The 27,256-nt window shown below is 37.7% G+C and overlaps 1 protein-coding gene and 1 non-coding gene across 2 annotated transcripts; both read left to right on the top strand.

The window, feature by feature from the left end:
• Positions 1-365: 365 nt before the first annotated feature.
• Positions 366-471, top strand: LOC131152449 (small nucleolar RNA R71). The gene has a single exon (XR_009135950.1). It is a non-coding gene; the product is annotated as a small nucleolar RNA R71 (small nucleolar RNA).
• A 17,484-nt stretch (positions 472-17,955) lies between these two features.
• Positions 17,956-27,022, top strand: LOC131150719 (E3 ubiquitin protein ligase DRIP2-like). Its single transcript, XM_058101609.1, has 7 exons — positions 17,956-18,808; positions 20,040-20,139; positions 20,890-21,211; positions 21,378-21,829; positions 21,936-21,986; positions 25,726-25,798; positions 26,607-27,022. The coding sequence occupies exons 1-7, from the start codon at positions 18,691-18,693 to the stop codon at positions 26,784-26,786; spliced, it is 1,296 nt and encodes a 431-aa protein (XP_057957592.1). The 5' UTR covers positions 17,956-18,690; the 3' UTR covers positions 26,787-27,022.
• Positions 27,023-27,256: the final 234 nt, after the last annotated feature.

The following is a 27,256-nucleotide window of genomic DNA, read 5'->3' as shown; positions in this document are numbered from 1 at the left end:
CACTCCACTAATCTTCTATATCCCTTTTTGGGGTTATTACACTTTTGGGATGTATGTATATGTATATGACGGATTTATTAGAACTCTGGTATGATTTCTGATGTTTATGGCATGTATATGATTTTATGTTTTCCACTACTTAGGTATTAGAGTTTTATGACAGGTATATCCCTGGAAGCTATGGGTCCAGGTTGATCATGGTTATGATAGTTTAATTGGATGTTAAAATTATTAATATTATCTTTATGTGGAAAAAAATATATATATATATATGGAAAAATAGGCAGGTCGTTACAGCATTGATCATGGATCTATCGCGCTTAGCTAACCCTTCTTAAAAGGTTTGAATTAGATGCCACCTAGGGACTTTATGGTGTGGGCATTCATGCAAAAAGTCCCTAAAGTGCTCCCATGTCTCGAAAAATTGCTCATAATCTATTTGTGAGAAACTGTTGATTGCCTTCCTAAGCTGGTTAGTCTTCCCGATGGGGAAGTACTTTTAAAAGAATTCGTGTTGCATGGTGGCCCAGGTGGTCACCGAATTCGGCTCTAAGGAATTCAGCCAACATTTGGCTTTGTCTTTTAGAGAGAATGGAAATAGCATTAAACAAAGGGCATGATCACTAAAGTTAGGTATATGGATGGTTGAACAAATTTCAAGAAACTTGTATGGATTTTCAGTTGAATTCCCAAAGAAGTTGGGAAGCATCAAGATGGTGGAGGTCTTGATTTTGAATTGCGTCACCTCAACATCCAGAAATTAGATGCAAGACGATGATGTGTACACATTGGGTGTGAAATAGTCCCTAAAGGCCCGAAGAGGTTAATCTTCCGCCGTAGGTCGATGGGGAGCAAGAGGTTCTAGGTTTTAGTTTTGATTATGAAAAGCAAGAACTGATTGACGTTCAGCCATGACTTTAGGTTCAGAGGACTCGGCTAACTCTGGACTAAAAGTAGATTTCCTAATTGACCTACGAGATCTCTCAATCTCAGGGTCTACAAGCACTAACTCGGGATCCAAAGATTGCAAATTCAACATATACAAATTCAGCATACAATCAAGCCTTCAAATATGAAACAAAAATAAAACAAAAGAAAAATAAAAATCATGCAGTAAACTACACTAAGAATTGGCTCACTACCGTAACTGAGTCCTCGGCAATGATGCCAAATTTTGGTAGGTTCACCAAGGGTTGGGTCCTTAACTATCAAAAATAATATTTATAACCTAACTAATCCAAAGTTCAGTAGAACAAGGAGTGAGTCGGATGTCGATCTCAGGGACTCTAGTGTAGCAGTCAACGAATTTTAATCTATCTTACTACACTTGAACAATAATGATAAGATTGAATTTTGGGTTTTTCTATTAAACTACGAAAGCAAGTAAATTGAATTAAATTACCTATGGAAAGCAAGTCTCTAGTTATGAATCCACCCTAGCCTTTAGTGAGCAATCCCTAGGTTCGGTCAATTATCCATATTAGGGTTTCGAAAAAAAAGTCATTCACTTGAGTAGCATAGGGTAGCTGGGTTCGCATCAAACGTTCGGAGCACGATTGGTAGAATGGGGTATACCCTATCTAGTGAACATGATTCATTTTTAGTGTAATCCACTTGAGTGTCATAGGGTCGTCGGGTCACACCAATCGTTCGAAGCACAACCAGGAGATGGGGTTGACCCTATCCAGCGAATATGGATTACTTTTTCACAACCAAACCCTATCATGCACAATTGACTAAAACCTAGCTAATGGACTATGGCCTAGGGTTTCATCACAACCAGAGCTCTAAAGGAATTAGCTACTCATAGTGCATGAAATTAAAGACAAGGTATTGAAATATGATATTGAAAGCATACTTGTATTGAAATTCAGAATATAATAACAAAGCAAGAATTGAAATTGCACTTAGAATTAAACAAAACAATAAATTGATAATTAAATGAAATCTAATCTAAATGACACCAATCGGATTCGATGCTTGTCACTGGCCCTTCGATGATGGGGATCAATAGCCTTTACCCTTGTCCTTCACCGATATGGTGACACGTGGACGGCCACCCGATGTCCACATTGGTTTATAACTCTTGCAGGTATACATGGAGTATCTTGAAGATTTTCAACATGAGAAGACCCGAGTTGACATACTATTACAAGTTCGAGTTTAAGACCCATGAGGGCCCCACACAGCTTGTGGGCCCCACATAGCCCAATGGACCCCACACAGCTCTAATGGGCCCCACACGGTTTTGGCCTTCCTTTTGGAATATGTTTAAATTTCAAATTTGAATTGTAATAATGCAAGACAACTAAACTTGACTTGAGTGCTTATAAGTGAAGTTCTTTATTTTTTAGTAAATATTAATTGTATTAGGTTAATAGTTGTTGAAAGTTGTTGAGAGTTGTTGAGTGTTTAATGCTTTGTCTCCCAGGCTATGCCTATAAATAGCCTTCTTATTGTAGGAACAATATATGAAGTTGAAGTTTAGAAGAAACATTTTTTTGCTTGAGGTTGTAAAACTTGTCCCTCTCCTTGTGAGTGACTAGTGTGAGGTTACGGCGTTCTCTGTAGAGATCAAGTAGTGAGAGACCATTAAACTATAGAGACCCAAAAAATATAATAAATAAAAGAAAATGGGAAAAGTGAATTTTTGGCCGGAGAAGGAGAAAATCGACGACGGTTTTCTAGAGAAGGAAGAAAACCGGTGACGATTTTGGCTTTTCACCATGGAATGGTAAAAGGTAATAGTAAATTTTAGGCCGGTTAAGAGAAAATCGATGACGGTTCTTTGAGAATAAGAAAAAACAGGCGACGGTTTTCTCTGACAGTGCTAAAGATATAAAGTCCCATTGGCCACATTTCATTTAATCAAATTATTTTCTCTCTCTCTCTCTCTCTCTCTCTCTCTCTCTCTCTCTCTCTCTCTCTCTCTCTCTCCTAAGAACCCTATGAAACCCTCTTCCAATTTCCTTTGATTTCGGCTCCATTAAGCCTCGTTTCAACGATCAAGAACCACCACGAGGTTCCTATGAAGATTTTCTACAATGTAGGTGGAGCAGAATTTTGGTTTGGGAAGTTCAGGCACCATTCCAAAATTGAGATAAGGAGGTAATTTGGGTGTTTATGGTTTGTTTATCTGAATTGTTGGATGCATAGGCCTAGAAATGTGAATATGATTATAGTTCTAGGGTTGAACTAAGGAATTGGAATTTTGTGAAATACAGTGTCATGGTGTAAAAGCTGCAGGCATGAGGTAGAGTTTCGGTGGGTATTTTCCTAGGAAATAAGGTAAAATTGATAATATTTTTCTGGTTGATATTCAGTAGATAAACTAGGACTATGCGGGTTTGGGAAAAATGTGAATGTGATAATTCTAGGAAATTCAGTTGATTGACTGGGGAAAATACATGTGTATAAATTGAGGGCGTTGAAATTACGAACGCCACAAGCGTGAAACAGGAAAATAATAAAGAGTCCTTAGAAAGTCAGGTAAGGGAAATATGTTATGTTAGTTAAATTAGAAAATTTACCAGTATAGCATAGCATTTGATTATGAGTTACAGAGTATGATTTTTTAACAAATCAGAGCATGGAAATTATACAGTTTTACAAATTATATTTAACGAGTTTTATTAAATTGTGTGGTATGAGAAATATTGGAATATTACATAATTTAATATAGATTTATAGAATTATGATTATATAGTTCTTACAGAATTACAATATATAGATTATACAGTTTTATTTACAGGGCTATGGTTATACAATATTTTACAGAATTATAGTTTACACGTTTATATAGAATTATGACATACAATTTGCACAGTACCATGAAATTCATATTACAAGATCATGAATATACAATATTTTACAGAATTATGGATATACAATGTTTTACAGAATCATGATTATTCACAGTTTTATAAAACCATGATTATACAGAGTTTTAAGAACCATTATATATAGAGCATAGAACCATGACATACAGAATTACAGATGATACAGATATACTGTTATTATAGCATCATGGTTAATACAATTGATATAGAGTCATGTTAAAACAGATAGATATTATATAGAAATAGTATTATACAGTATCAGACCTTGATGGAATAGAGCAGTTTATAGAGTACCGTATCGTAACTATACAATATAGACAGTGCAATTATATGTCTCAGATAGAGTATGGTATTGGAAGCCGATTGTGCCATAGGTAGGGTAGAGGGTTCCCAGGCATCCGGACCAGGTGAGCAGGCCTTTCGTACTACAGAAATATACACAAATACATTTAAACTAGCACTGGTAGGCTAACCAGTGTTTAGTCCCGCCTACGAGCCACACAACCCTGTCACGAGGGGTTAAATCATGACATACATCCATCTAGAGAAGTTTTCAGAATCATATATATATATATATATATATATATATATATACAGTATACACAGAACAACAGAGATTATATATTATATATAGAAGTATGTTTGAATAATTAACTTAGAATTACTGTATTTTAAATGACATAAATGTGGGTTATGGTACATATACCTTTACCTGATATCTCATTTATAGCTTTAATAGAAGATTACGTTTTATGTATCAAATCATATGCCACACACTGGTATAACATGTTTCTCCTTACTAAGAGGTTTCTCACCTCAGCATTATAAACATTTTAAGTAACCCAGAGAGACGTGCAGGGTCGGCTCAGAGATAGAGGAGAAAACTAAGTTGACATAGTTCTGGGGTGAGTTTTGGGCTGAGTTATAAAACCGTCAGTATTTTGGGAAATGTGTGTGTGTGTATATATATATATATGATGGATCTGTAGTACTCTAGTATTGTGTATTTTGGGTTATGGTTTAGATATTTATGATTTTCTGCTGCATAGGTATCATACATGGTGTGCACAATTTACCACGGCACCCACTCTGGGTCGTGATGATGATATGTATTTGTATACAGGGTATCAGAGTTATGAAATATAGCTTGATAGTGTAATGTGAAAATAATAATAATAATAATAATAATAATAATAATAATAATAATAATAATAATAATAATAATAATAATAATAATAATAATAATGATGATGATGATGATGATGATGATGATGATGATAATAATAATAATAATAATATAGCATGAAATTTTGGGACGTTACAATTTGGTATCAGAGCCTAGGTTGTTAGGTTCTATAGACTATAGAATACAACGAAAAATAATACCAGAGTATAGGAATAGATCTGAGAGAGAATGGAATTGGGATAGATCAGAATTTCAGTAAGTTAATGTTAGGAAGTTAAGGTGAGAATTTAGGATTTTGTCTCACGATTTGGAGACAGGAACTTCGGGATGATTTCTGTGTTTTTCCTAGGGTGACGATTCTAGGAAAACCATAGTAAACTTTCATCGGTTTCTATTTTTGGATGGTAGGACTGAACCATAAATTAGAAACAAGTGGTAAGGAGATATCTTATTTAGATTAATGTAAGAATAATATTAAGAGGTATAGACTCTCAAATTATTTTGGTGTTGTTGTAGGATGGATCTAGGAAATAGCAGTGCTCATGCTAGCGGGACGATGGTGCTGGGCCTTCTGGCAGGGGTGGGGGGAATTATGATGTCGTTTTACGTAATGTAGCTCGGTAGGTTATGACTGAGATTGCGTGGAGCTCTAGAGAGCAGGGAGGCCCATCGACAGATCAGGGTTATACTATCGAGAAGTTTACTAAAATGAATCCTCCAACATTCTCAGGGGGAGCCGACCTTGCAGTTTCTGAAAATTGGGTGCAAGAGATGGAAAAAATATTGGCGGTACTCCACTGTACGGATAAACAGAGGGTTCTCTATGCTACCTATAAATTGACAAGAGAGGTCGAGAGGTGGTAGACGACTATGAGATTATTGGAGAAGCAAATACATGTACCAGTGGCTATGACCTGGTGCCGATTTAAAGAAATTTTCTTTGATCATTATTTTCTAGCCACTGTCAGAGAGCTTCACGCTTTGCCCTTACGTCGTCCCAGCTAAGGTTAAAAAGGAAAGGATGTTTGAGAGGGGCTTGAGGCAAGATATCTACAAGCAGGTGGCAGTCCTAAAAGTGTAGGATTTCTTCGAATTGGTTAACAGGGCCACAACAGTAGAGGAGAGTGAACAGAAAGATATGGGAGCACCGATCTAGAGAAAGAGGGCAACGCCTCCGGGATTCCAGGCAAGATCTAGCCGAGGCCCTTAGAGGGGAGGTAGATATGGTAGAGCTTAGAGACAGGAGAGGGGGGATTATGGGTATTAGGGTGAACAGGCATACCCTATTTGCTATAGGTGTAGAAGGGTGCTTAGAAACTATCCGGTGGACATTCAAGAGAAAGTGTTACCAGTCGATCTCATGGTATTAGACATGCAGGGGTTCGATATGATATTGGGTATGGACTGGCTAGCAGCTAATTACGCCAACATTGATTGCCATAAAAAAGAAGTGATATTAAGACCCCGAGAGAGCAGGAATTCAAATTCATAGGGTCACATGTTCGTGCCTCGCCATAGTTAGTGTCGGCTATTCAGATGAGAAGGTTGCTTCAGGGTGGTTGTCAGGGGTATGTTGTTTATATAAAGAAGATGCCAAAGTAAGAATTGAAACAAGTTGATATTTGAGTGGTCATAGAATTTCCAGATGTTTTTCTAGAGGAATTACCTGATTTACCACTAGATTGAGAAATTGAATTTGTGGTGGATTTGCTACCAAGGTCAACACCGATATCTAAAGCACCCTATAGAATGTCCCCAACTGAACTGAAAGAATTGAAAGACCAGTGGCAAGATTTGTTGGATAAAGGGTTTAGTAGGCCTAGCGTGTCGCCTTGGGGAGCACCAGTCTTGTTCATGAAGAAAAAAAACGGGACTATAAGGATGTGCATTGATTATATAAAGATAAATAAAGTGACAATCAAGAATAAATATCCTCTTCCCAGAATTGATGATTCATTTAATCAACTCCAGGGGACCTAGGTCTACTCTAAGATTGATGTTCGGTTGAGATATCACCAGGTAAAAGTTAAAGCAGAGGACGTTTCGAAGACAACTTTGCAAACCAGGTATGGAAACTACAAGTTCTTGGTAATGTCATTTGGATTGACTAATGCACCAGCAGTGTTATGGATTTAATGAATCGAGTGTTCCATCAGTACTTGGACCAGTTTGTTAAGGTATTTATTGATGAAATACTAGTCTACTCGAAGAGTTTTGAGGAGTACGAGGATCATATATGGTTGGTATTGCATGTATTAAGGGAAAAGAAGTTATACGCTAAATTCAAGAAATGTGAATTCTGGATGAAGCAGGTCACTTTCCTCGAGCATGTGATCTCCGGGGATGGCATATCTGTAGACCCAAGCAAGATAGAAGCAGTAGTGAATTGGGTGAGATCGGGGAACGTTCAAGAGGTCAAAAGCTTCCTAGGTCTGGCAGGGTACTATCAGCGTTTTGTGGATAGTTTTTCCAGATTATCGGGTCCGCTAACATAGCTCACTAGGAAAAATGTGAAATTCGAATGGATTGATGAGTGTGAACAAAGCTTCCAAGAATTAAAATAACGATTTGTCTCTGCACCGGTGTTATCTATCCCATCAGAAGAGGATGAATTTGTTATATATAGTGACGCATCATTGAGGGGACTCAGATGTGTGTTGATGCAGCACAGGAGGGTTATTGCTTATGCTTCTAAGCAGCTTAAAAAGTATGAAAAGAACTACTCGGTACATGATTTAGAGTTAGCTGCAGTAGTGTATACTTTGAAGATTTGGAGACATTATCTTTATGGTGAGAGATGTGAGATTTGCACTGACCATAAATGTTTAAAGTATTTTTTCACCCAAAAAGAATTAAATATGAGGTAGAGAAGATGGTCAGAACTCATCAAAGATTATGGTTGCATTATCAACTACCACCTAAGGAAGGCAAATGTGGGGGTTGATGCTCTGAGTTGAAAATCAGTGGGAGTAGCCTTGTCAATAGTGGAGATTCAGCATCCGATTCAGATGGACTTGGAGAGGCTTGGTGTGGAGTTAGTAGAAAATGATCACTGACATTTATTGCCAACCTAGTGTTACAGCCTATCCTACAAAATACAATTAAAGTTACTTAGAGGAATGATCCAGAATTAGAAGAATTGATGAATAAAGTGCAATATGGTTAGGGGGAAGAGTTTAATATTTCAGATGATGGAGCTCTAAGGTTTCGTACCATACTTTGCATACGTGCAAATGCTGAAATTAAGAGGACTATTTTAGAGGAGGCACATAGATCTTTATACACAGTCCATCATGGAAGTACTAAGATGTATTGGGACCTCTAGGAGACATCCTGGTGGAGTGGTACGAAGAGAGAGATAGCCGAGTTTGTAGAGCAATGTTTGATGTTCCAGCAGGTAAAGGCTGAACACCAGAGATCGACAGGACAGTTGCAGCCACTCCACGTCCCTGAGTGGAAGTGGGATCATATATCTATGGATTTCGTCACAAGTCTACCACCGGCACTACATGGATAGAATGCTATTTAGGTGGTCGTTAATTGATTAATGAAGACCGCTCATTTTCTCCCTATTAAAGTTAGTTATTCTATGAACAGACTGGCAGAATTATACATTCAGAAGATAGTTCGACCCCATGGTGTGCCAGTATCCATAATTTCAGACTGAGACCCACGATTCACATCACGATTTTGGAAGAGCTTGCAGGAAGTTTTGGGGTCTCAGTTAGCATTCAGCACGACATTTTATGCTCATACTAATGGGTAGGCAGAGAGGGCAATCTAGATACTTGAGGATATGTTATGAGTATGTGTGCTAGATTTTAGGGGTAGTTGGACCCAGTATATGCCGCTGATTGAGTTTGCGCATAATAATAGCTACCAGGCCAGCATTGGGATGGTGCCTTATGAGGCATTATATGGTAGGAGGTGCCGTTCTCCACTATACCGGGATGAAATGGGTGAAAGGTGAGTTTTGGAACCAGAGTTAGTGCAGCAGGCGTACGATAAAGTCCGACTTATTAAAGACAGAATCAGTGCAGCTTAGTGCAGATACTCTCCATCGGAAGTTAGAATTTGATGTGGGAGATCAGGTATTTTTTAGAGTAGCACCGCTAAAAGGAGCTATGAGATTTGGAAAGAAGGGTAAGTTGAGCCCTAAGTTTATTGGCCCATTCGAGATACTTGAGAGAATGGGTTCAGTCACCTATAGGCTAGCTTTACCACCAGCTCTGTCCAGGATACATAACGTATTCCATGTTTCCATGTTGAGGAAATATGTCCCTAACCCCTCCCATGTGATTAGTTACTTGGAGTCCGGACCAGGGTTAGGTAGGTCATTTGTACTACAAACGGTTATATGGATTGTTTACTTTGATCTAACAGGGTAGGCCAACCGCGGTTTAGATCCAGTTATCGGGCCGCACAACCTCGACCATGGGGGGAAGCATAGCCTGGAGAATATCCTCAGGGTAGCCATGAGTTACTAACGCACATGTATTGGTTACCGAGGACACTCATGTGCTAGATGATGAAATGAAAATGAGAAAAGAAAGAGTATGATTTTAATAACATAAATAGAAAAGGCGAGGTAAAACTCTCTACATGAGAGCTTACTGAGTAAGGTGAGTGCCTTGATAAGTATCAGTTGTAGTTGTACCCGAGTTAATCGAGCAAGATTACAAACGATATCAGAGCAGAGGGGAGCTACATGTATGGGCGTGTAATCTCCCCTATCCTCGGAAGATTTTGCTGATAAATATGGGTTGCATGTGAATGAGTTGGAAAATGGAATTAAAGCTTATAAAAACTTTTTTTTTTATATCTATATGATTATGAGTATAAATGGTATATTTTTCTCAGATGGTATTATCACTGAAATAAGAATATTATGATATAACAAAACTCTTATTGCCACACACTGTAAATAATTTATTCTATCTTACTGAGATGTGTCTCATCCAAATATTTAAATATTTTAAAGAGTCGTGACAGACCAGGAGATAGACCTCCGAGATAGAGGGGAGCCTACACCTTGATAGACAAAGTGAGTGTTTTGAGCTAGGATGTGTGTTACCCCTAGGGTGTTTTGCTGTTTTGGAAATGAGTTAGACCTGTATATATATATTACTATGGGTATTTGTATTCTGGATGGTTTGTAATTATTGACTTCCGTTGTTAGGGTTGTTTATATAAGTTTGACTGATTACCTAGTACCCGTTTTGGGTCGGGTTATGCTGATACGGTATCAGAGATTCTGACGTGGCCGATGTTTGGGTATTATTGATTAATATTTATTATTTATTGAAAAACAATGGTATGAAAATTGGGGCGTCACATTTCTACACAACATTAGAGGCCCAATCGGCGTAGACACTACAAACTAATACCTAACGACTAAGTTTCTATCCCACAAAATTTAACAAATTCTCGGGCGATAAAAGAATGAGTCACCTCTAAATCAAACAAAGCAGTAGCTTTATATGACAGTATTAAAATAGCACCTGTCACGACATCTCTTGCCACCTCAGCGTTTCCTGGTGTCAAAGCATAGACCTGTGTTGGGCAGTATTTCTCTGTTGACTGGCTTAGGGTGCCTAGTGACCTCCTCTATATGATCTAGGAGCAGGTGCAATCGCTAGCGATGCTCAGCAATCTCTTGCTATGTGGCCAGGTCAATAGCATCGATAACATATCACCCTTTTGACCCGACACTCTCTTGGGTGTCTCCTGTAGCATTTGGGACAGGGAGAGGGCATCAGCCTGCCCTATACTACTCAGTCTCCCATCCTCTGTCTCTGACTACCTCTACTATCCTGTCTCCTTCACAGCCCCTGGCTGGAACCTGCCTAAAACTCTAGAGGCGCGGGCCTCTTCCTCTGACTCTGTGTCGTAATGCCTCTCTATAGGCCACTCTCAATCACCGAAACTCTATCAACTATCTTTAAAAAAGTCTAGACCCGGAAGCCTACAACTTGCTCATATAATTCCAAGCTCAGGCCCTCCTCAAACTTCCTCGCCTACTTTTCCTCATCTAGCACTAGGTATGGAGCAAAGCGGGACATCTCGATGAATCTGGCGGCATACTGTTGCACCATCATGTGTCCTTGTGTCAAACTCAAAACTTTTAGTGCTTTCGCACTCCTGTTAGCAGCAGGAAAGTGCCACTCAAAAAATATTTCCCTGAAATGGTTCCATGTCATCATTTTAGGTTCAAGCCTATGTTCCTCTAACATTCTCACTGATCTCCATTAGTGTTTAGCCTCTCTTGTCAATTTAAAAGTAGCAAATAGGATCCTCTGCTCGTCAGTACATGGGAGGACTGCCATCATCTCCTCAATCTCTTGGATTCAGTCTTCGGTTCTGAATGGGTCAGCCCCTCCAGAAAAAGATGGGGGGTTCATACGCGCGAACTGCTCAATCATGCAGCTCCGCTCCCCTGAATTCCTAGCCATCTTTGCTCTCATCTGTTGGGTTACGCTGCATAACATTGCATCGGAATCTTCGCCACCCACATTATAAGGCCCTACCTCATCACCTCCTGTGTTCGTATTGCTGTTCCTAGGGTCCATTCCTAAAAAGGGAACAAAACAGTCTTAAAACTCTATCATCATAACACAACCTATATACACATCCGACTATAACCCATAAAATATTCCTCTATAAACATTCATCTTAATATCATCCTCAATCCCAATTTAGGAATCATTCCTACCACTTAGAAACAAAACCTAGCAATAGTTTACTATGGTTTTCCTCGTCACCCCTGGAAAATCATAGAAACAACTACAGAACTCCTACCTCTAGGCGACAAGATAGAACCTTATATTCCAATCTTATCCTCCAACTATAACTGACTTTTATCCCGGTCTACCCATCTACTACTCTCATCAAGATCAATTCCTATACTCTGGTATTGCATTCCACTATTTATTAAAGTCTACAGAACCTAACAACCTAAGCTTTGATACCAAACTGTGACGCTTCGATTTTCATACCATTTTTTCCCCAATAAATAGAACATATTAATCAAACATCGGTCACGTCAAAAATTCTGATACCATTTAAACATAACCCAACCCGAAGTGGGGTGCAAGGAAATCAATTCACCATATACACATATTCCTAACAGCAGAAGTCAATATTTACAAACCTTACAGAATACAAATACCCAGAGTTCTATACAATCATACAAATTCCAAAAAACCCCACAATATACACTAAGAATCTTATATTCCTAAACAAAACACTCATCCTGTCTATCAGGGTACCAGCTCCCCTCTATCATGGAGTTCTATCACCTGGTCTATCACGGTTTCCTGAAATATTAAATATTTGGGTGAGACACATCTCAGTAAGATGGAATAAATTATTTACAGTTTTTGGCAGTATAAGTTTCGTTATATCATAATATACTCATTTTAGTGATAATACCATCTAAGAAAATATACAAATTCGTATTGATAATCATATAGATATAAAACACAATCTTTTACAAGCTTTATTCCATTTCTCAAATTCATGCACATGCAACCCATATTTATCAACGAAAGTTCTCGAGGATAGGGAAGATTACACGCCCATACATGTAGCTCCCCTGTGCTCTAGTATCGTTTGTAACCTTACCTGATTAGTTCGAGTGCGGCTACAACTGATACTTATCAAGACACTCGTCTTACTCGGTAAGTCCTCAAGAGAAGAGTTTTACTTTGCCCTAATTATTTATGTAATTAAACTCACACTCTTTCATTTCTCATTTTCATTTCACAATCTAACTTTGAGTGTCCATTTTAACCTATCTATTAGCTTTGGTGTATTCCCAAGAGGGGGGGTGAATTGGGTATTTAAAAATTATCGTCTAAGTCAATCGGTTTAACAATAGTATTACTCAATCTAGAGTCTGTCTATGCAATTATAAGCCCAATCATTCACAATAGTAAAATATAAACATTCATGTGCTGGAATTTAAAATGCAAAAATTAAAAGCACGCACAAGAAATGTTATCGGGGTTCGGCCAACTGTGTCTACGTCCCCACCTTGGCTACACCAGCACAAGGATTCCACTAATGCTTACTTGACGGGTGGAGCAACACTGGTTACAACTAGGTCAATTCAAGGGGCTGACCTCAACCAACATGCCTTACCAGGATGGTGCACCTAACTTTCCTAATCGGGTCTAAGCCAGTCCGGAACTATTCCACAAGGCTAGTCTCCCTCTTCAAGCCCACGCCTAGAATACAACAAATATGAATTTACGTATACGAAAATGTGCTTCTCAACTAAGCAGGTATGTACTACAATACACACAGTATACTCAATCAACCACACATCAGTAATATAGGAAACGTAAGCTTAGTGATGTGATTTTGTGCAAGCAACACTTAACATTGTATTATCACTAATATGATCAAGAGTGTTCTAATCAAGCTATTTCTTTGAAGCAGTATATATCAAATCTCAATAATAAATCATGGTTTCAAAGATGCTGCAAATATTCAAAACAACTCAAAATATTTTCTTCAAGGAAGTAGGCTCAAGAGTTGTTTGAAAAACAAAATAATAGCTTGTTAAAAATATTTTGCACAACAAAATCAAGTTATAGGAATCTTTGCAATGACAATGTAAAGATCCTTAAACTAATGAGTTTTTTCCAATACTAGATTTATTGAATAAAAATCTGTGAGAAAATTTTTCCTCGACTCCCTGAAAACAATAACAATCAATCAAGAAAAACAATGGGAGTATAAGCAACCTCTAATAAGCACTAGCCCACTCAATAAGCTCTCATAATGCTACGATTTGTATCAAGGGAATAAGTATTTGAGAGTATTTTGCGCAATATGAGTTTTTGAAAAAGAGAGGATTTTGCACTAATGATTTTTTCTAATTGTTGCTAGTCCACATAAATGAACTCATATTTATAGGTTAGGTTAAAATTATAACCGTTTAGAACCCATAGAGAATTATTAGAAAAGATTTAAAACATATAAGAGCTTTTAAACTATTTTAACCCTTTTAACTGCGGTAATAATTTAAATAACCTGAGAAGGTTTGGCTGGCTGAACCAAGGTTTGATCGCCCGAATAAACTCAGCTTTTGAAGAACATTTTAAATGGTTCAGTCACCCGAGTCTCAGTTCGGTAGCCCGAACAAAAGTTAGTAGCATTTGTTTGTAGGTTTGGGTGCCCGGTTAGTGGGTCGGTAGCCTGAACATAGAGGTTCGATCGCCTGGGCCATTTTTCAACTGATTTTCTTGGTAGCCCGAGTTGGTGAGGGGTCCCTTTTAGAGGGTTCGGGCCCCCTGGGAAGATATGTTAAAAACTGTTCGGTCGCCCGAGAGCTAAGTCAGTTGTTGACTTTTCAACAGTTCGGGCGCCCGAGGAGTTTTGAACTCCTGGGGTTTGGTTGCGCGAGCTCTCTCAAACTTCCCTATAGTATTCAATTTTCATTTTTTAACACTCCTAAATTCTGTATGATATATGTGCATGAGTGTTGGGACCTAAAGTCATTCTAAGGTCTATGAGAACACTGAAAAAATTAGGTATCGGTCGGCCTTCGGTCGACTGAAGGGTGCCCTAAGGTCATTCAGTCCCTATGGTCAATCTACGATCATGTTGAGCTTACAATTACCTACATGCATGACACACAGAAATTATTACAGATCAATATAAAAATGAATGCAAATACAATTGAAGATAGGTCTTCATTCCTTTTGCTTCTCCAAACACCATCATACGGTGTGAGCATTGAGTTCATTATGGCATCAACTGTATCATTTCCATCCATGCGTGCAAAGAATTACCCCTGTTCATAAGCTCAGTGCACAGGTAAGATACTTATGCTTTGTTAGCATCAAAAATAGAGATCGGACTAAAAAAGTCAACACTATCCATGTAACGTCTGTAACTCATGGCTATCCTGAGGATATTCACCACGCCATGCTTCCTCCCATGGTCAAGGTTGTGCGACCCGAAGGTTGGATCTGAATCGCAGTTGTCCTACCCGGTTAGATCAAAATAAGAAATTCATTGATTCGTCTATAGTACGATTGGTCTTCCTATCCCTGGTCTAAACCCAGGGGCAAAACTACCCTTCTCACTAGCTCAATCGACTGTCACGTCACACTCTCCATGAGATCGTGTGGTTGCACTTATCATCCTACGAGCAATGGTACCGTACTTTCAGAAATACTCCAGTCCATCAAGGTTCTCATTTCCACATTTCTATTTTCATAATTCAGTATTCATATTCCATTGTTCACATTGTAGTATTCACATTACAATATTCACATTTCAGTGTTCACATTTTAGTATTCACAACTCAGTATTCACATTACAATATTCACATTGCAATATTCACATTTTAGTATATATTTTCACGCATTTCAACTCACATTTTAGTATATATTCCATTTCACGGATTTCAACATTTCTCAATAAAATATATCATAATTTCATATTTCCTCATTTATCATAGAAAACATTTCTATATTCATATTTCATATTTCATCACTTCCTAGTAAAATACACGTTGTTATAACATAATTCATCATTCTCAATAAAACAATTTTATTCACCACTTTTCATCATTTCTCATTTTTCAAATCTCAAAACATCACAATTCAATATAAATCATATGCCACACAATTTTATCTGATATTCGTATCATAATAATTCCAGAAAAAATATCATATTCTCATTTTCAATTATTTACTCAACTAGAAATTTTCAAAAATAAATGTTATAATTTATTCCCCTTACTTGACTTACTAAGAGGCCTGCTAAAAGACCAAATCTCATGCCCGCGACATGTAAAACTCAAAGCCCTGAAATTCACATTTCCCCCAAATCAATCAATTCAATTCCCAGAATAATAATTATTTTTAACATTTTCTAAGCTCACACACTCCCATTAACTGGTTAAATTCTAAAAACACAGGTTTGATCCACTTCCTGTATTTAAATTTAATTTCTAACATATTAAAAATACCAATAGGATCAAATTCCCTCAATTAATCTAATTCTAAAATATTCCCAAAAATCTAATTTAATCAAATCCATGAAATTTAACTTAATTCCAAAATATTCTCCCAAAAATCTAATATAATCAAATACTCCAATTTAATAATCTCATATTATAATTTAACTGGTTAAAATTTTAAAATAATTGGCATAATTTGTGCTCCTCACCTTAACCTTGGAGTAGTGTCTAGGACCTCCAAATCAAACATCTGCTCCGACTAACGTGACGAGAATTGAACCTAAGACCCTGTGGTGGTGTCCGATCGTCAATATGGGTAAAGATTTTAGGAAAAATTGAGGAGAGAGTGAGAGTATATCTTACCCCAGGAGTGGTGCTTACGTCGCTCCTACAACAAATCTACTCCGGTAAAAATGTCGGTGACGAAAGAATAAAACCCAGGGGTATCTTCTGTTTTTCGATCGGTACCCATTTGACTGAGAAAATTGAGGAGAGAGGGAAGGAGGAACGGAGGAGAGAGAGGAGAATGAATGGCATGAGAGAGGGGGGAGGCTCTGTTCTGAAATTTCAATCAATCAGGAAGGATTTGTGTATTATATATATATATATATATATATATATATAATTTAAATAATAATACTTATTTATTTAATTTATTCATTTTTATATTTTATATTTTTATATATTTTTTTATTTTTTTAGAAACCACTACATTCTCCTATAATAATTATTTTTGGAGACATTACATAAATGATTTAATGGGCGAGACTTTATAAGGAGAAGAAAAAAAAGACGATGATGATGATGACAACGAAGATGACAACAATGCCGTTGAATGAAGACAGCTTAAAACTTCAACAATTTGAGCAATACTACCTTTTATGTTTTAGACAGAACACATATCATAATCCTAAAAGGCAATCTTCCAACATGGGTTGGATTAGGTTTTAATTTGATTTACAAAGCTATAACATAAACCCAATATTCAATTAATTTTTTTTATTAAAAATATAACTGCATTGGACTCAAAACTCATGAATAAAATTAAACAATTCGAGCCAAGTTGATCGAATAGTCAATGTGATTCTATGAACAGCACTAAAGTTGCGTTTGAAAGCATAGATTTTAAGCCTTAGATTTGGATTTTGAAAAATTTTAATATAATTTTATATTATATCTTATCTAAATCTAAAGTGTCTCTAAATATAAAGTAACTTAAGGATGACAATTATCACATGTGGGACGAGTTTGACCATCCTTTTCCCTATGGTATAAAAGCTAAAAGCAATTTGGTTTCCATAAATTACTCCATTCCATTGATGTTTGTAGTTTTTTATATATCAATATATTAATTATATTTTCTAAAATATATATATATCCATTTCCAATAGGAATTAAAGGAGGTTTGATGAACGTTGTCTTGTAGCATTTTTTTACTCTTAAGTCTTAACAATATTGCTTCTTCTGATCTGCATATTATATGTATGTATGATATGATGTGGACTAATATTGGTAAGGGACTGCCGATGATATGGCACATCACGTGGAGAATGGCAATCCCAAAAAGTGAATCATTTTCCTCTCTTAACGGCATGAGTTTCCATATACCATTTATATTTGTTTTTATATATAATTTCCATCCTCTTTTGGGGAAACCATAAACAGATATTCTCCTTTGAAGGGGTCCGGATCTTCTGCATTTGCTTCCCCCGGCTGAACGGGGTTCAGGAAAATCTAGGCCGTTAATCAATCTGATGCCTAACCACGTGGATCAATCCAAGCCGTTGGATCACCAGCCAAGCAGCCGGGCCCACATTCCGCAACCCCATTGCTACGATATCACAGCTTTGACTAGGCAAAGTCGTAATTCTAAAGCCCCTTTTTTTTTTTATATGACGTGGAAATTCCAAAAATCCCAACCCTAAACTTCACGTAATCTGAAAATTCCTATCAAGCCAAAACGGGTGCTTGCTAACTTGAGCCGGCAGACGCGTCGGCTGAGCGGTGGCCCTTTGGCACGCCTCCCTCCGTGGGCGACGGACGGCGGAGGCGAGGCAGGTGTCGAGAAATTTAGAATCCGTGGGCAGGGGGTGCGCAGGATAAGACCCTAGTCAGCATACGGCTCACGTTATCTGGAACCCCTTCTTTAATGCGTGCGTCTGTATTGAATTTGAGGGAGCGAGCTCGCTGGCTCTCCGCTTTTTCGTAAAAAAAAGAAACACACGAAAAACACACAGTGGGAGAGAGAGAGAGAGAGAAGAGACGAGAGAGTTGTTGGTGGTTTTCATGTTGTTTCGTGGGATTTCTCATTATCAAGTCTCGAACAGATCATCACTGCCATCACCCACAGCCCTCCATTGTCCGAATCGAACAAAACCCACGTCAGTTCTTCCCTAATAATCCAAACCCATCTGCAAATCACCCCCCCCCCCCCCATTGAACTCGCCCTCCCTACTCTCCTCCCTTTCTCTCTTCTTTATTTTCTCGCGCGCCAAACAGATCGACCGAGGCAGGAACAGGTCTTCTGCTTCGCCCGTTACGCAATTTTCTTTCGTGATTTCCCGCAGTTTCTCCTCGCGCGCGTTCAATGGAGGGAAAAATCGCGACATGCATCATGTGGACGTTCGTGTGTGAATAAAGCTGATTAATTGGCGTGAGGTTAATTTTGGGGGAGTATTGGGCTGAAGATGACGAGCGGGCAGGTGGTGAGAGTTAGGAGGGAGAAGCTCGCGGCATGCATGACATGTTCTCTCTGCCATAAGCTCTTGAACGACGCCACCACCATATCCGAATGCCTCCACACCTGTGAGTTTCAATTCCTCTCAATTCCACCGCTCCTTTAGCGTGCGCAAATTTCGTGTTTTTTCTCTGATTTTCTGATTCGATTATGTATGTTCTTTCGCATTGCGATCTGGGTTCTGGGCAGTCTACGTTCTGTTTGAATCTTCTTGTTTTTTACTTACTTTATTTCATTCGTTTCTCGGTTTTTAAGCGCTTATTCGCTCTGGGTACCTTGTGATTTTACGTTTTCACGATTTGGGTCTTCTTTATATTGCATTCTTGTCATCTTGGATGTTTGTTACTGTTTAGACTTAAGATTGAGTCTTAGCTTGATAGAAGAAAACATTAAAACTGGTTAGTAGCTAGATTTTTTCTTTGGTTGGATTTATCTGCTTTTACTACTAATGTTGGAGTTATACTTGTTGAACGTAACGAAAAGATTTGAGATTTTGATGTGGAGTTTGTGCTTAATCATTAATTGTGGGAAGATACGACGGAAAACAAGTTTGGTCGTGGGTTCACACGGATCACTGTAGTTTCGTTTCTTTTGTTCTATTTTTGGCCGGAAATAGTATATTATATTTGTATGAGCTTAGTTTCTGCACATGAAAATGTTTTAGAGAACTTCTCTTCCTACAGCTGGAGTTTTTTCTTTTTCTTTTCTGACTTAGAGGAACTGGATATGAATTTTCTTGTCTATGCAAATCACTGCATTTCAGATATTTTTGGTTGAGAATAAGAATATGTACTTGCTGTTATAACAGTTTCAGTGAACTTATGTTGGGTTTTTATGCATGGTTGCATCTTTGGCTAGTACCTGAAGTGGTTCCAATGCGTTGGTCCATGACATTTGCACCTAAAACTGATAATGCTGAATGAAAGCCTATATTTGTCAAGGCAGAACTTCAATTGGCGTATCTGACTTGCCATTAGCAATGAATATTAGTTCTTTCTATTTCTAACATTTTATAATGAGGCCTTGGGCGGCCCTATATGAAATGTAATTTGTTTTGGGAGGACATTAAGTTTCCAGTTGGCTAAGCTATCTGGTTAGAAAGTTGACTTAACATATCCCTATTTTCCCTGAAGCATCAAACTGAATGCGATATATCCTTGTAAATTAGATTTCTGATATGCACTTCATGTTACTTGGACTGAATATATCCTGGACGTGTGTACTTATTTTCTGAGAATCTTTTTTCTGTCCCTCAAAACCCAGAATATTACATTTACATCTATTTGTTTCACGAAATAGTTTGCAGGAAGTGCATATATGAGAAGATAACAAATGATGAGGTGGATTCCTGTCCAGTTTGCAACATAGATCTAGGTTGCACTCCACTGGAGAAACTCAGGTATTTGATCTTCTAATTTTCTTCTGGTTTTACAACCTCACACATTTAACCGCTTGCTCTATGCATAATAACAAATTTATATGCCCTTATTGTCCTAATAACTAATTGCTTGAATAGTTCGTATCCTATCAATGACTGGTGTGTATGTTGCACAAAAAAATAGCAAAACATGGCTATTGAGGTTAATATACTGCGCAATTTTTGTTATCCCTTGTAGATGTAGTGTGTTTACGCAATATAATTGATGAATAGTCCAGCATAGCCATCCTTTTTTGGCCCATGCAGAATCAGGTGGTGGATTGATTGACTATCCAATGACTGACAAGGGAAATAAATATGCTAAAAATGTGTTTGTATAGAACTAGAAATTCCCTGGATCATTGTCAATCCCTGCTTATTTTGTCACGTCTCTAGAATGATATCCAAACAAACATACTTAACCACACAACCCCCCAACCCCCCCCCCCCCCCCCCCCCCCCCCCCCCCCCCCCCCCGAACCCAAATCTCAATTTCTCCTCCATCTCTGCATGTGCATGTGCTCATGCATCGCATGCCCATTTGAGATTTTTCTTAATAGAACATGTACCGTAGTTATGATTGTCTTAAAAGTTGTGCCATTGTGTTAGTCCATTTGTATGTTCAAGTCCAACTTACCAACTTGAAAGGAAAACGAGCTGTTCTCATGCATTTGATCAGAGCAGTGGTTCTTGCATGTTGAAACTTTTTAAGCTGTTTCTCCTAATCTGCAGGGCGGATCACAATCTGCAAGATTTAAGAGCCAAAATTTTCCCTTCGTCAAGAAGAAATGCAACACCACATGAAGTTGTTCTCCCAATTCCATTGCCAGCTAGGAGGAAGGAGAGATCTCTCTCTTCATTGGTGGTTAGCACACCTAGAGTATCATCACAGACTGGCCTGACTGGGAGAAGAACAAAGTCTGCTGGAAGGAAAGCTCTCAGTTCACGAGATTCTACTTTTTCAACTGAAGAGCCCATCAAGAAAGTGGAAGATTATCCAGACAGCTCAAGCTCACCTGAGACTCTAAGTAAAATTGTACAAATTAAAAGGCAGGTAAGGGGAGTACACTTCAATCTGATTTGCTTGTACTTTTTTAAACTCTTATTTATGTAGTTAAAAGTATCTGGCAATATAGTTTCTTTTCATCATTAAATCCTATAGAAAGGATGCAATTTCTTTAATTTGATATAGTTTCTTATTGATTTGCACAATGCTGCAGAATCACACTTCTACTGCTGAGACATCTAAGCAACACATGTCTAATAAAGATGCAGAAGACAATGCCGATGCATGGGAAGCGAAAGCTGATTTATGGAAACCCTTAAATTGCCTGGTGGAAGCTGCAAGCAGGACAAAGTCAAGTAAGTCTAGCTCACAAGGGTCTCTTGGTAAATCAGGACCATCCCATGTCCATGATAATGAAGCACATGTGCCTAAGCCCAAAGTTAAAGAGCGTAACCGTAAAATAAAAGTCCAGGATGATGAAAATGGCTCAACCCCTGCTTTGTCAGGGTCAGTTAAATCTAAAAAGTCACAGGGTGTTCGACAAAAGAAAGCTGCTGCCTCTGAGGGATTAAATATACCTGCACAAGCCATAGTTGATGCTGGCAGCAGTAAATGCCAGAGAAGAGTTGGTCCAATATGGTTCTCATTAGTTGCTTCTGATGATCAGTAAGTTATTACTTCTCTGGCATATCAAATTCATTATCTCTTTTAAAATCGAAATTTCTAAGAGTTGATCTTTATCTCACATTAATTTCATGGTAAATGGCTTCAGGAAAGGAGTTGCACCTTTACCGCAGATCTCGTCACCATTTATAAGGATTATGTGAGTTCTTTTGGCCACCACTTGCTGTGTTTTCAGTTGTGCTCCTTCACTTTCCTTCACTTTTCCTTTCCCTCACAAAGAAAGTCTCATGGTAAAATATCATAATTGGTCTGCATTCTAGTCCACCACAGAGGCTTTCTTTTTCAGCTATTGATTTTTATGTAAACCGATAGCTTTTTCCCATTTACTAATGCTTTTTCTTTTTACTATTGATTTTTTTAATTAGCTACTATGCATAGTCGTATATGGGAAGTACAGATAAAATAACCATGAAAAATAGGATTCTATCTATGAAAAAGAGGATTCTCTTTTAGCAAACTGTTTTATTATAATCTATAGTACTGAATTGTGCAATCTAAGTGAACAATGAACATATTATCATCATCCTTAATTCTCACATTCTGCACTGAAAATGTGAAAATAATCCAGTCAAATGCTTAGTCACCACTTTGCTTGAGCCATTGAAGAGTTCACCAAACACGACTATTGGATGGTCCAGTATATGATCTTCTACCAAAGTTGCAGCTAGAAGGCATAGATTCAGCCGCTCATCTTCTAAATTTTGACCAAATATAAGAAGAAAAAAGAGTTTGTTTTATGTATTCTTTGGGGGAAGGAGGGAGGGGATGGGAATCATTCAGTCAGTTAATTTATATTTTTAATGAAACTTAGTTGTCAACATAGTACTTGCAGGAATGGAGGGGAGTGCAGTCTATGTATTAACTGCTTCTGTGCACGGCTTAACTAATGAACCAAAAGCCCATGTAGCTTCTTTAAGATGTTGGCGGCCTATTTGGCCATTACTATACAGAATATATTTCAAGAATCTATAGTTTCCTAGATGTATCTGGACTTCATTGGCTAAATCGCTTTATCATATAAAGTGGCAGAAAATGTTTCCTTGGGAACAATATTGTGAACATTGGGAATAAACTTGTCTTTTTCTGTCAAAAAATTACTCTCTGAACATAGCTTAATTATGTTTTCCGGGGCAGTAAGAAACAGGTGTTCCCAACAAGGAATCTGGCTAGATGGGTTTACTTGTTCAAAACATCATGGCCTTTTGCTATCTCACGAGTTAGGCAAACAAATTGAATGATGGGAGAATTTTTTTTTCTTGCTTGAATGTGTTATGATCTTCATCTGCACGGAATTTTTTTATTGGGAAGCTGAAGGCTTCCTCTTTTTTTTTTTTCAGCATAATATTTTTTCCTTTTTTTCTCTTATTTTCCTTTTTTTGGCTTCTTTTTTCTTTTTTTTTAATGTTACATGATAAGCAGTGTAGAAAGTAGGAGTACATCTTGTGATAGTCTGCTTACTCTGCCATGTCATTTTCTAGAGACACTTGAGAATGGCAGGGAGGTAGCAGGGTGAATTGGTTGCACATCAACCTTATATCAAATAATGATTATAATTGAATCTCTAATGAGAGATGTATGTTGTTTTATGGTTGCAAAAAAAATGGTCCATATGTCATACCATATTATTAGTTTAGAAATGCGCCTTAGGTGGTTTAATTAGGCTTTAGGGCTTGATATACTTTGTAACAGAAGAAGCTTTTAGGTCAGGTGGGAATTTAACGTGGTATAAAAGCCATGGAAGTGTTGGGCTCTTTTCTTGTTGCTTGCATTTATTGTCAAGTTAAAAATAACATTATTCCTTGTAATGAGTGTTATTCATTGTTTGTTTACATATCCTCATGCAATTAGTCTGCACATCTGGGGGAGTGTTAAGGCTTGATGTACACATTGTTGGTCCGCAACCTAACAACATAAGCTTTTAGGCTAAGTGGCAATCCATGTCCAACCCTATGTCAAAAACATTATCATATTGTGTATAATATAGTTCTTTCTAGATTGCAAGTATTATTAGCTATAAACTTACGAAAGTTTAGCTATTGCTTTCTATGCACTAAAAAATGTTTAACAGACATGTAGAAAAGAAATGCCATTCCTATGCAGTTTTAATGAATTTCAAATTATTTGTAATGGTAATGTATGTTTCTCTTATTTTGTATTGGACACTGTTTAAGGGATCAAGTTATTCCATAAGTTACTTAACTTATAAAACATTGTCATTATTATTTTAGTTACTGATATTTTGGTCATGTAATTGAAAAAAAATTGTAGAAAGGACACAAAGTATGCAGAACAGTTAATAATTCCATCCGGAGCTGTGGCAGTTCAACCGAACTGACCTTACCAAGATTTGATCTGATTGCTGCAGCCCTGGCACATGACGTATAGAGACTAGTCAGTAGTGAATGTGAGGTCTCTCTCATGTGGAGATGCATTCTTGTTAGCTAATGGCTTATGCTGGGTCATGCACCTGAAATGTATTTTTCACTTTATCAGCATCTAGCCTCAGTTGGGGCCAGGGAAGGCACTTGTCTGAAATGCTTGCTGATTCCTGACATGCTACCTCTGTGTGTTCTGGAGTAATACGGGCTGCTAGGTTTATAACATTTTTGAAAATTGTTAAACTCATATAACTTATGGAATCTTTTAACCTCTTTCATCTTAAATAATCAATACTACAGTTTAACACCAAATTAGATGTAGAACAATGAGAGAAAATTACTCAACCTTTTAACTTCTAGCCTCAGAAAATGAAATTAGTGGCTTTCCCTGTCTTCATTTTCCCTTTCCTCTGCGTAGATACCATAATGTGATTATTAATTAAAATAAAATAGAATTAGATAATTGTTCATTGTAATAATAACTACAAATAAGGGATGAACATTATTGTCTCCGGGTAGGTGTATTTTCCTGCATTCCTATAATAACGAGACTGCATCTTGTTTGCTGCTACGATGAGGGGATAAACATCAAAGGACATGGTCTTGCAGTAACTCCTTTGTGCTACAATTGGAGCAAGAACTTTTTTCTATAGACTTGCTAGCTTGGAATGGTTCTCTCATTAATATGAGAGTTTTGAGGTTATATTGGTATCTTAATCAATAAAAAAAGTGCAGAAAGCATCCAGAACTCGGGATGTGTGGACATTCTGTGATTGTGAACTCAATCAATTGTGCAGTCCATAGACTTTGGAATAAGTCTAGTTGTCACAGCACTTGAAATGAACCATGCTTGCCATACGATTTTCTGTGATCATTCATACAATTTGAGGAAGAAATTTTGTCATCATGTTCTCCATGATATTGTTTGTGATGAATTTACAATTGCACTGTCAATCTAGGCGCTGGCTAAAGCTATAGATGATAGTGAAAGTGCTACTCCCTTAAACTACAGCTGTGCAAGCTGCACATTTCGACTGTTATGAGACCCACGCCCTCGGCCTCCACCATATTAGCCATTTGTTGTCGCACTTCGGCAAACAAGTACTCTCGTCCCTATACTACAGAAAAATAGAGCTAGCATGAACTTTTTCCAGCTTAGAACATTAATGACTTTGTATGTGCTACCCATCATGACCTTTTTGGATCCTGTTTGACCAGTGCACATAATCTGCAATGAATTTTTTTCTGTTCAAAGTGAAATTCTTGTGCATGGAATTGAAGGCAATCTCATTAGCAAGGAGAGAAAGCAATTCAAAGTTCTGTCATTTTAGTTTCCCTTGTAATTTTTTCTTCATGGAAAGATGATGTGCACATCAAATATTTTGAATATTTCTAGATGAATCAGGCATCTGGTTTAATTAATAGTACTCTGTTACATGATGTAATCTTGTCAAAGAATTGTTTTCTTCATTGTATTGATTTTATTCTCTTGTGTCATAGGGATGGTAATATGCCCGTTTCATATATCAAGAAGTACCTTGTGAAGAAACTAGATCTTAAAAGTGAAGCTGAGGTAAAACCCTATCTTGATGGGTGTATGTGCATTTTATTTCTGCCTTTATGTTCCTTTTTCTTTTTTATTTTCATCACCATATGCTGTTGATTCTATTTTTATATGGCCTCATTGCATAATTGATCATAGGAGTTGCTTATGTATATATTGTGCACTCTTTGGACAAGATTTAAAGGGCCAAGGGCTAATTGATTATTTTTCTTACATCTTAAATGCTAGTATGCATCTGATACACCAAGAGTTGATGCTAGCATATCTTTTTGGTTGACTTTTCAAATGTCCAGTATTAGCTGAGAACTATGTTGCTCAGACCCCAGTATGGATGCCAGGCGCCTGTGTATGCCTAACACTGCAACATGACGGGCTTGCTTTTTCCTTTTTGCCTTTTTTGGACATTTTCACAATGTCGAGTAGGAGTGCTGTCTGTACCCATGAGTTGGACGTGGGCACATGGTGAAAGAAGGGGTCCTAGAGGCTGTCAACATTAATAGAAGACACGGCCTTAGATGCTAAAAAAAGAACCAATATAACAGATTCTCTGAGTAGTTGAGATAACGACACTTCGTTGAGTATTATTTTAGTTTATTACTAGCTAAATTTGGTAATGGTGAGACCCTGAGAACAAAAGCAAGTGGGGTATGTGCTATTGCACACGTTCAAGTCGTGAAAACTGCCTCTCTAATTGTGAAGGTAAGGGCGTGTGCATCATGTCCTCCCCGGACATGGTGTGGGAGCTTTGTGCCCTGGGTGTTGCATTTTTTTCATTTCAATCTGATCTTGATTTCCAGTGTTGATTACCATTTTACAGGTGGAGATCACACTGCAGGGTCGGCCACTGCGTTCGGAATTGCTATTACACAACTTGGTAGATTTGTGGTGTCAAAAAATGCCCAAATCAGAAAGGATACACACAACCGTGGGTAGCTCAGCCAAGGATTTTGTGATGGTGCTGTCGTATGCTCGAAAAGCTCATCGCCTCCATAATTAAATGTGTTTATGCTCTCTCTCTCTCTGGGTGTTTAGAGTTTTCCTTCATCCCAGCCCAGGCCACATGCAGATACATGTTTGTGCATAAAAGCCATGTGGTGTGGCATGTTCTTTTACCTTGTTTCCCTTTTTCCATTCAATGTTTCCTGTAGCAAATGAAAGATGGAGACCAGTTACAGCTTCATATTCAAGCATTATAATTTCATTGAAGAAATAAAACACATTTTTTTTTCTTCATCCTGTATTATTTTAATCTACATTCTGCATACTTTTCTTTTTTCATGAATGGAAAATAGTCTAAATGAGAAGGAGAAAAGGCACCGAGGGTGCCTGCGTGTGATGCTGGTCAGCAGGGATTCATTGCATATTCTGTCGCACAAAGCATTGGCAGAATTCATATGTCTGACTGAACTAGTTGACTAAGATGGATCCTGGTCTAGGTTCTGAGTAGGGACAGCAAAATTTTATTAT

This window comes from Malania oleifera, chromosome 3, assembly GCF_029873635.1.
Source record: "Malania oleifera isolate guangnan ecotype guangnan chromosome 3, ASM2987363v1, whole genome shotgun sequence".
NCBI classification, from domain to species: domain Eukaryota; kingdom Viridiplantae; phylum Streptophyta; class Magnoliopsida; order Santalales; family Ximeniaceae; genus Malania; species Malania oleifera.
This window is presented reverse-complemented; position numbering and strand designations above follow the sequence as displayed.

Coding starts and splice junctions, on each gene's coding strand:
- LOC131150719 (XM_058101609.1), top strand. CDS start 18,691: ATGACGAGCGGGCAGGTGGTGAGAGTTAGGAGGGAGAAGCTCGCGGCA. Junction 18,809..20,039: donor ATCCGAATGCCTCCACACCT/GTGAGTTTCAAT, acceptor TTCACGAAATAG/TTTGCAGGAAGTGCATATAT. Junction 25,799..26,606: donor ATCTTAAAAGTGAAGCTGAG/GTAAAACCCTAT, acceptor ACCATTTTACAG/GTGGAGATCACACTGCAGGG.